The sequence below is a fragment of the Equus quagga genome, unplaced genomic scaffold (assembly GCF_021613505.1).
Source record: "Equus quagga isolate Etosha38 unplaced genomic scaffold, UCLA_HA_Equagga_1.0 HiC_scaffold_9499_RagTag, whole genome shotgun sequence".
Taxonomy (NCBI): domain Eukaryota; kingdom Metazoa; phylum Chordata; class Mammalia; order Perissodactyla; family Equidae; genus Equus; species Equus quagga.
The window spans coordinates 7,156-17,857 of NW_025795005.1; the positions used below are offsets into that span (position 1 = coordinate 7,156).

Below are 10,702 nucleotides of genomic sequence, written 5' to 3' on the forward strand. Positions count from 1 at the left end.
CTGTCACTCTAATAACTAGACATTTGTTATTTAACAATTCTTTTAAAAATCACCTTTGTTTTGTGTACATTTATTTAAAGGAACACACTATATTCTTTTCGTAAACGAGCTATTATTTGCAACTGTAACTTTGACAATATATTTAAAGATATAAGAAAAAGTTATTAAATTTTATGGACGTGCTATAACTTGTACAAAACTTTGAGGATAAGACCTGTTGTCTTCATGTTAAAAAGGAGGACCAAAATGTCTTAAGCAATATTGACATAATATGATTAAGTTAAAACTTTCCCCGCTTACTGTAGTCAAAGATATTGAGCTAAAATTGAAAAGAGAATTAGTCCCTCAATTTACTGCAGAATGTGCTTTAAAACCATGTGTGTTTACCAGCTAAATAATCTTAAATATCACTAGTAATACAGCTACAGAATTTGGAAAATGCTGAACTTGTTAATGTATACATATTATTGCATCAAAAATTATGTATAATTAATAATGCTTGTTTGTCGGGCCAGGATATGGCTGCCACATCTCATAAAGGAGTAGGATAGACAACCACCTGGACACCAGCTAATTCCTCATGAATGAGGGGAATAGAACTTGGAAGTTTGTGCTCTCTGCAGTACATTTTCCCATTGCCTTTGTGTAAGTCCTACCCAAATCAAACAGAACATAATATATGCAAATCCATGAATAAACTATCAACAGATAAGAGCTGAGTACTTCCTGACCACAATGTTTGCCTTAGAGTTACGTTGCATGACATCATTTTTATTGCTATTTATTCCAACAGAGCACATAAATTGTGCAGAGTTCAAATATCTTGTGCATTTTGATTAGTGTATTTTCTTTATTTATGTGCTCCATTAACTGTAATGACCATAGAGTTTACCTTAAAACATTCTTTACAATAAAAATTAAATGAAATATCAATAGTTTTTCTAACTTTTTTCAAAATGTCAGTCTTTGGAAAAAATCCAATTTTTGCTGTATTTTTAACTATTTTTAGTCATGCAACTTGACAGCAAGATTGATTTCACAAATTCAATATTCAGTACTCATCCCACCACACCCTTGTATTTCCAGAAACATTAGTTACAATCCTAATTGCTCATCTTATAATTTAGGCAATTTTTTAAAATGCGTCTGCATTCCTTGATCATATGTCTACAGACAGTCAGGAGGGTGTTCCATATCATGCTGAGGGAAGGGAACAATATCTAAAATGAAAAATCTGTTATGAATAAAGAAGATAATTGAAAATTACAAGTAAAGTAAATTTCCTTCATTAAATTACATTAGTATCCGTGTTATCTAAATGTTATAAATAACAGTAGTATAACTTCTCTGGAAAATAGTAATTTTTAAATCATTATATTTTCAAAATTTAATAAATTGTATTTCTAGTATTATCAATATAACAAGATACTTGAAAAAATAAGAAAACTATTAGAGAAATCAGCTATGATTTCTAAGAAAATATACAATAATATAATTGACTTACAAATTAACTTCTGTGATTTGTTGAATTAGCGTCCATGGTTTGTTAGTGGTTTTTATATGATTGCAATTATATTGTAAATGTTTTAATTCAAATTTACATTTTTTTCAGATACTCAATTAGTTTTGCATAGTATACACTGTATGGAAAGTCAGAGGAACATTTCAGAATTTATTCTTTTGGGACTTTCCTGTAACCAGAACATACAAATATTTTGCTTTGTATTCTTCTTACTTGGTTATGTTGCCATCTTGGTGGGAAACCTTCTGATTCTTACCTCTATTCGACACAGTGCCCTTTTTCACCAGCCCATGTATTATTTCCTCAGCCATTTATCCTTTATGGGCATCTGCTATACCTCCTGTGTGACACCCAAACTGATCAGAGACTTGCCTCTTGGAAGAAAATCCATCTCCTATAGTAATTGCATGTTGCAGATCTTTTCCATACACTTCTTTGGCATCATTGAGGTCTTCATCCTCACAGTCATGGCCTTTGATCGTTGTGTTGCCATCTGCAAACCTCTCCATTACATGATTATCATGAACAGGACAAGGTGCAATCTCCTAGTCTTGGCTGCTTGGACTGGTGGAGCCATTCATTCATTTTCTCAGTTTTCTATGATAATTCATTTGCCCTTCTGTGGCCCCAATGAAATAGATCACTACTATTGTGATATTTTTCCTTTGCTGAAAGTTGCCTGTACTGATACATACATCACTGGTGTCCTTGTGGTTGCCAATTCAGGAATGGTTGCCTTCGTAACCTTTGTTCTCTTGTTTGGGTCTTATGTCATTATATTATTCACCTTAAGAAATCAGTCAGCAGAGGGAAGATGCAAAGCGCTGTCTACCTGTGGGTCTCATATCACTGTGGTTGTCTTATTTTTTGGGCCTTCAATCTTTGCCTACCTCAGACCCCCTGCTACTTACCCTGAGGACAAAATATTTGCTCTATTTTATACCATCATTGCTCCTATGTTCAATCCATTAATCTATACCCTGAGAAATACAGAGATGACAAAGGCCATGAGAAAGGTTTGGTGTGAAAAGATATTTTCAGAAGAAAAACATAATTGACTTTTCCTACTCAATTATTCAGGAATAGAAGTGGACTTGGAATCAGAGAGCTCTGTTAGCTTTCAGATCATTGAACTCAAATTATTCACTTTATAAATGTCAGAGATGAGCTGAAGGATTATGAGTAAAGTGACAGTTTCACTGTGGCACTGAGATTGAGTAGTGGCATATGCATATTAAAAATATTCTAGACTAAAGGAATGGTGACTATGTCATATAGAGTAGGTGATTCTGAGGCTGACTGAGAATTTTAATAACGACTTGTGTTTAAAATTTATACATGGAGGCTAGGCAATTTTTTGGCATTCTGTACGAAGTAGAAATGAAGTAGATTAAAAGTGGTTTTCAAAAATTAAAAACAGAATATTTTTCTATTATTGAGCTTTATTTCCCAATAGGATATTCAAGTAAATCTTAAATGCTGGCCCTGTGAAATAAATTGTGCAATGAAAAACTTCATAGAAATCATTTGGTTTAAGGTGTGAAGGAAAAGGAGTGGTCGGACCTGTTTCCTTGGAGCTTCAGCACCCTGTCCCCATCTGCCTGAAAGTGTCATAGGCAGGGACAAAGGGACTGGTGACAATTTATTTTTCTGTTACTGTGTTTATTACATCACAGATACTCAAAATATGGAAAGACAGGATGAGAAAATTAATAGGTCTCATCCTTTTCTAGTAGTTCAATTAGTTGAGTGACTACAAGACTACATATAGGAAGAAACTGTACATATCAGCTTGTGTTGACAGGTAGATATGAAAAATGAATTCAATCTCCAACCTAGTGGACAGGGAATAGGGCCAAGTGATATTCTTTAAAAAATAAATTTTCCTTTTGCGTAATACTTTTTGTATATATTTTATTTCCTCAAGGTGAGAGAAAAATAACAAAAACCAAAACACAACTATTGGTGATATTAAAAAACATACTACTGGGACCGGCCCAGTGGCATAGCACTTAAGTTTGCAAACTCTGCTTTGGCGGCCAGGGTTCACTGGTTTGGATCCCTGGCATGGACCTATGCACTACTTAGCAAGCCATGCTGTGGCAGGCATCCGACATATAAAATAGAGGAAGATGGGCACAGATGTTAGCTCAGGGCCAATCTTCCTCAGTAAAAAGAGGGGGATTGGCGGAAGATGTTAACTCAGGGCTAATCTTCCTCAAAAAAAAAAATACTATTCTGGATAAATCAATTTATTTGTAGGTATTGTGAAGAGTAGATTTCTGAGAAAGATTTCCCAAGAGAATCAGAAAACGTGTAAGAAAATATTTTGGTATCATCAATAGGATGCAAATAAACAGGATTTCCATTAAAAAAAAAAGACTGTCATAAGAAGGTGGATAATAGCATAATAGTAACAACAGAGTTATTTGAAAAACCTGAAGATTATTTGAGAACTTAAAATTCAATAGATTTTCACAAAGATTATTAAAACATTGATATAAAATGCAGGGGAAGGGAACTTAGAGAAAAGTATATGGAAGGCAAATTGCAACACATTTAAGTGAGAGAAGAATTACATAAAAGGCAATTTGGACAAGTTACTAACACAGTATTATAAAATTTATTTCAGTAAAGACTTTTTAAAAGCTTTTGGTGAAAAAGAACACATAAGTAATACATATAATCAAGCCAAACAAATATGAAGGTATCCTTTACTTTCCTGCATAAATGAAAGACAATGAGACTAGGAATAATGTTTATCATTCTCAACCTTTTTCTCTCAAAACCTGTAGACATTGCACATTGCTGTTTCGGTATTAGAGAAGTAGTTTAATCTGGCATAATCTTCATTTCTTTATTAGTAATTTGTCCAACTTGTGATTTATATAGCAGAGCCTCGAGCATGTCTGCAAAGACAGAGAAAGGGAAGCCCAGAGAGGATATCATGAAAGATCTTCAGTATTAAGAGTAGAAATAATTGTGAAAACATGATCTAGTCTGTAGGAGATATCTCAAAGAGAAGTGTCATTTATGTCTTAAAGCAGGTTTCAATAGGATGATGTAGGTCAAAGGGTACAAATTTTCAGTTATAAGAAGAATTGAGTTCTGAAGATCTAGTGTACAGCATGGTGACTATAGTTAACAATATGGTTTTGTATATTTGAAAGTTTCTGAGAGCAGATCTTAAGCATTCTCACCACAAACACACACACAAAAAGTTAAATATGTGGAGTGATGGATGTGTTAATTATCTGGATCTTGGTAATCACGCTACAGTGCTACAATGTATATGTGTATTAAATTATCACATTGTAGACTTTAAATAAATGTAATTATAGTTGTCAATTATTCCTCAATAAAGTTAAAAGAAAAAAACAGGTGCCTTTAGGAGTGTGTGAAATGGACTGGACAAAAGTAAAATAGCTAGATTTGCTTTTGAGTTAATTCTTTGGAGGAAAATCAAATTTCACATTACCCTGGGGAGCTTAGGTGCCTTGGATATGGCTTTTAGGGCTTTCTTACATATTTTTCACATATTTAAATTATAAAATGTAATACAAAAGAATTTTGCAAATGATAGAGAGAGAGAACTACAATGGAAATATCCCTCTAATGACCACATGAATCAAGAAGTGGAACTCTGTCATCATCTCCAAAGTCAGCGATATGTCCCTTCCTGTCCTTACTCTTTCCCTTCCCCTAGAATTTGCTATTCTCCTGACTTTTGTTGGTAATCTCCCCCTTGCCTTGAAGCCTTAGGAAATGTATATATCTTATCTGTTACAGAATTTTCTCATGGGTAAAATAATGATGCTCATAGTGCCCATCTCACTGTGTCCTTGTGAAGATTAAATGAGAACACTTAGTGTTTGATACACAGTAAATCCTCAATAAGCATTTGCTATTATTTATTCTGCTCACAAAGCACAGTTGAAGTCAGCTCCAATCTTTGGTTACAGATGTGAAAGAAGAAACATAGGAAATAAAGACATATGGAAATGATGTAAAGATTTGGGGGAAAATTAACACATATTCAACTGCAAATTTTTTAAAATTGTTTTTTGGAAAGTGTTTAAATCTATATAAAATAGTACTAAGTTATATTAGTTCATAATTTTTCTGGAAATCTACCTAACTAATACTTGGAAATAATTAAAATTTATTCTATTTCTCTAGGAGAATACAATAAAGATAATTTTTGAGGAGAGATGAAGACCATTAGCTACGATAAGGTCCAGAACTATTCTTTCCTCCTCAGTCAGTTTATAGAGATTACAGAAAGGATAAGTCCCTCACTCAAAAGCCACTCAGATTTGTTTTATCTCAAAACTCTTTGAATAAAGTGCCGGGGAACTCAGTCACTGGGGCCCAGGAGGAATGTCTAATGATTGAGAATTCTAAAGTACATGCAAAATTTATTATGGCTTGCATACTATTTATAATCCAGAGACTATCTTAGCTGAGGTGGGTCTGATAATTTAAATCTAAAGGAAGAGCTTAATATTTGGGAAGGTAAATACAAACAATTTGGAAGGAAGAGTCAATAGTCTAGAATAAAAGAAATGCAGTTTTAGAATGTGTACTCTATTAAGTATTCAATTAATCATGTGAGCCTGGACATCTCTAGGAATAATTTTAGCTATGAAAGTATAGATTGTGATGTGACTTGTTTGGATATTAAAATTATTCCACTTGAATTTAAAGTGTTGCTAACATTGCTTGAGTGACAGGTGTCAGTAGTCTTTCAAATGATACAAAAATCTTTTTCTATAAATGGCTAATGAACTATGCTGAGTGAAATGTGAATTCAAGAAGTTGAAGTGAAATACTCTGAACAGTAGGTGAATGACTAGCATTTCAATGAGGAAGAAGAGAAAACACTGAAACGAAGAAATAAAAATGGATTCACAACAACTGAAGTGGAAGAGCATGTGTGGTAAATTATTTTTCCTCCTTTCCCATTGTCCTGCCTGGATGTGTAAGATCATCTGGTTATATTTTTGTCTCCATTATAGATAACAGATTGACCGCCATTTGTAGTTAAATACAGTAGATACAGGCATCTTCTCTGAATTTTATAATTTGTTTTGAGATTTGGTCAGCAATAAAATCAAGGAATTGCCCATTGAGAGTGTGATATTTCATCCAAAAGAGGCAGTCAGACAGTGACAGGAAAATGATGCTTAGCTGGATAGCAGGTTCCAAATAGAAAGAAAACATTATTAGATTTTTTGGTAGAAAGTTGACTATCAATTAAGAAAAAAAGTGATTCACAGGTTACCAAGAAAGTGAGAAAACCCAAATGGAAAGGACAAATAAGTTCCCTGCAGTAACCACTACCTTAATCCCTGTTTCTGTCTCATGAAAAAAATAAAGTTGGCCCAAGAATCAACATAACCAAAGATCCTGGGTGGGTCACTTAAAAGTCAAATGGAAGTATGTCAAATCTTTCCTCTCTGATACCTTATCTCTATTGACTTCCTTGCCTGCCCATGTTGCATGTGATGGTTGTGATGGTAACAATATCAATTTTGAACTATTTTATTTATATTCTGTTTCCTTTATTTATTCATTTGTTTAACTTTTTAAATGTCCATGCATTGTCCTGAGATCTCTACCCCTGCGAGATGTGATCCTTCCAGTCAAACTATTTGTTGGGACTTTTTTTTAGATGCCTTTTTTTGTGAGGAAGATTGGTCCTGAGCTAATGTCTGTTACCAATGTTCCTTCTTTTTTTTGTTTTCTCCCCAAAGCCCCAGTACATAGCTGTATATCCTAGTTGTAGGGCATTCTAGTTCTTCTATATAGGTTGCTGCCACAGCACGGCTTGATGAGTGGTGTGTAGGTCCACGCCCAGGATCCAAACTGGTGAACCCTAGGCCAGCAGAACAGAGCTTGTGATCTTAACAGCTTATCCATGGGATCAGCCCCCAAATGCTGTTTTAAATCATTAAAGTTATTTATTTTAATCATTCAACAAACATTTACTGATTATTAGTTAAATGAATGGTAACTTGTATTTAACAAGGATAGAACAAATATAAAAATAATTGGAAATACTTTCTTGCTGAGTCACACCATATACTGGATGGCTCATTCACTTTATTTAGTTAATTCTCACAACATCATTGGGAGATAGATGTATTCATCAGGATTGTATGTATCCATCAGTGAGATGATGGTCTGAGAAAAAAAAAAAGCACATGCCAAAAATCACACAGATCAAAGAAAGTGGCTAGAATTCAGAATTAAATTTGCACAAGCACTTTTTAACATTTCAAGACAATGAAAGACAAGTCTCTGTGTCTTTGAGAAATTTAGGATCATGAAAATTAAACATATATAGAGTTTACTTTTGCATAGATTAAAAATTGAAATATCAAGGTCACTGAGATCCTCTGTTTTAATATATTATCAAATATTTATTGAGTATACCATATATATCAGGAATTGAGCTAACTTTGTAATATTTTGTGAAGTATATTGCTAAGCGAGTGTATCTTGTTTTAAATCTTGACTCTGCTACTTATTAGGTTCACAATAAGCCCAAAAGAGGAAACTGAATCATAGAGAAATTAAATGAGTAATAATGTTAATTACATCACTTAATTATTAAGTAAATATCAATAGCATTTACTTCTTAGACTTATTATGAGGATTGAAAAAGATTGTACCTATAACGTGTTAAGAAGAACATTAGGCCCATAGGAATGCTCAAATTGTAAGCTAATAAAAAGAATGATTAGACCTGTTGATTGTCAATGTATTTATGCAATGTAGTGAGGTCATATGCTTATTCATAGCAAAGCCAGTATATAAACCCAAGGAATTTCACTTTATTTAAGTTTAAGATTTTTCAAAACTTTGCTTTTAACAATGGTAGAAAGCCCAAAGGTTATGCAAAATCTTAACTGAAATTAATGATAGTGGATTTATCATTTTGTAGCTGGGGACCCTAGACCAAATGAATACTAGTTCCTAAAGTGAGTGAAGAGCTATTCTAGAGAATGAATTAGGCTCTTTTTTTCCCTAGCCATTTTTCTTACACAGGGACACTTTGTGGCTGTGGTAGCAGTGTTCATGTTTGAGGGCATGAGGAGATTTAGTGCATTTTATTCATGTATGTGAGTATAACTTTCTTACTCTTTATAAATGGGCTACATATGTAGGAGAGAGCAACAGGTTGAGTTTGTAGATTTTGTTTACTGCCTATAGTTTTATAGATTAGAGAATTTGTCTTAATTTATCTCATTTTGTCATCTGCATATCAAAATATTCTGAAATGGTTCAAGGACAATAACTTTGGAGTTTATCTGGTTTTGCATTAAATAATTAGGTAATTGTGAAAAAGTGGAGTTTTTAACACTACATTTGTCTGTTGCTTTGATGCGGCATCTTTTATCTGTGAACTCAGGCTGTAGACTTACAAAATTCTGGTTTCAAGTTCTGGTTTGCTAAACACTAAGTGTTCTACATACACTTATAGAAGCCTCAACTAATTTTTGCCTCTCTAAGGTATTATTACTCTTGTATGTGCATCAAACTGAACTTAAACTGTGTTCATTTGCATAGCCCTTTACTTTTTTCAAAGTTCTTCATTTATTTTTAAATTTGAAACTCAAACTCTCTGCCTTATTTAGGGAAGCAATTATTTTTCTACATTTTAGATGAAGAAAAGTGTGAAAGGAAGTGAAGTTAGGAATTTACACTTAAAATTGATGGCTGATTCAAGAATAGAAACTAGAGATCTTCTACTACTCTAAAATTGAAAAGCTAGAAATATAGGTGGTAGTTTATACGTGGTAAACTACAAATGTATGGGAAAGTTGAAATAAAAAGAGAAGATTACTGAGAAGGAAAATTAAGCATTATTTGTGGCCTTGAGTATGGAGAAAATTGGAGATTCAAATAAATATTTAGTTAAATTGATTAAAAAACCAGACCACATTTAATAAGCAGGAAAATTAATTTTCTGTCAAAAGAAGATAGAATGATTGGCTTTGCCTGACTTTTCTAACAACCTTAATTTCCTCAGAGGCTTATGTATAACCCAAAACTTTCACGTCTAGTTTGGGGAGAGGAAAAACAACTTAAATGATTTCTTATCTCAATGCACATGATTAAAATAATGGTTTTATTTATGTCCATTCAAATAAACAAGTGATTACTTTGAGTTGACCAAATCAGTATTTTAAATATTATTTTTAAAATAATTTTTTATTTATTTATAGGTAAGGACATATTTTCATTATATAATTGGAGGCATAAAATCTTTACTTTTCCATGGTTTCCCTACAAGCTAATTCTAAATCTTAAAATTGTACCATAAAAATAAATCTCTTTGTTTGAAAGCTCCATTGCAAAGGAATTTTTTATTTGGAAAGTGACACAATGAACTTAGTCTGTAAAAGAGAGTGATGAAGACAGAATTTAAAAATTACTTGATGAGAAAATGTAGCTACAAGATTAGGGCAGAAGACACATCAAAAATTTCAAAGAAAATTTTAAGTGTAAATGATGCATTTTAAGGTCAAAATTTGTAGTAAAGACAACTGGACCATGTGGTTATCAGCTCTCTATATCTTTTCTCATTATCATTGAAACTCAACCTAAATTAGCAGAAGCTAAGATCAACCTCAGCTGAATTGCCTATATTTTCATATATCAAATCCTCTTTTAATATAATTGCTAAATGATGAAGAGATTCAAACTACTCTTATTCATTTCATACATTTTCTAGACCCTTTTAATTAAAACTGTTTCTATTTAGAACTAGGGGATTTGGCTGGTAGATCTCAGTTATTTTCCTGCTCAAAATAATTTTATGACTAAAATTTCATTTTCTACATGGGAGTCATATTTACTAGACTTTATTATTGACAAATTTAGGTTACTGATTTGGCAACACTAACATTAAGAAAATAAAATCAGCAATTAATACCTCTATGGTTAATAAAGCAAAGACGACTTATTGATTTGAGTTTCACAACTATTTTGTGACCAAGTCCAAGAAGATTTCTTCATTTTTCAAATGAGATAACTTAAATTTAAAGAAATCAAGAGGTGGGTACTCAAATTCACACATTGGTATAATTAGTAATAGCACTGCGTCCCAAATGTTTGTCTTCATATAAACCTTTTTCCACAAGCTTCCTATAAAATTTTTCAGAATTATGC

General features: G+C 32.7%; 1 protein-coding gene across 1 annotated transcript; it reads left to right on the forward strand.

The window, feature by feature from the left end:
* The first annotated feature begins 1,644 nt into the window (after positions 1-1,644).
* On the forward strand, positions 1,645-2,580 carry LOC124232648 (olfactory receptor 4P4-like). Its single transcript, XM_046649591.1, has one exon. The coding sequence runs from the start codon at positions 1,645-1,647 to the stop codon at positions 2,578-2,580; it is 936 nt and encodes a 311-aa protein (XP_046505547.1).
* The last annotated feature ends 8,122 nt before the right edge of the window (positions 2,581-10,702 follow it).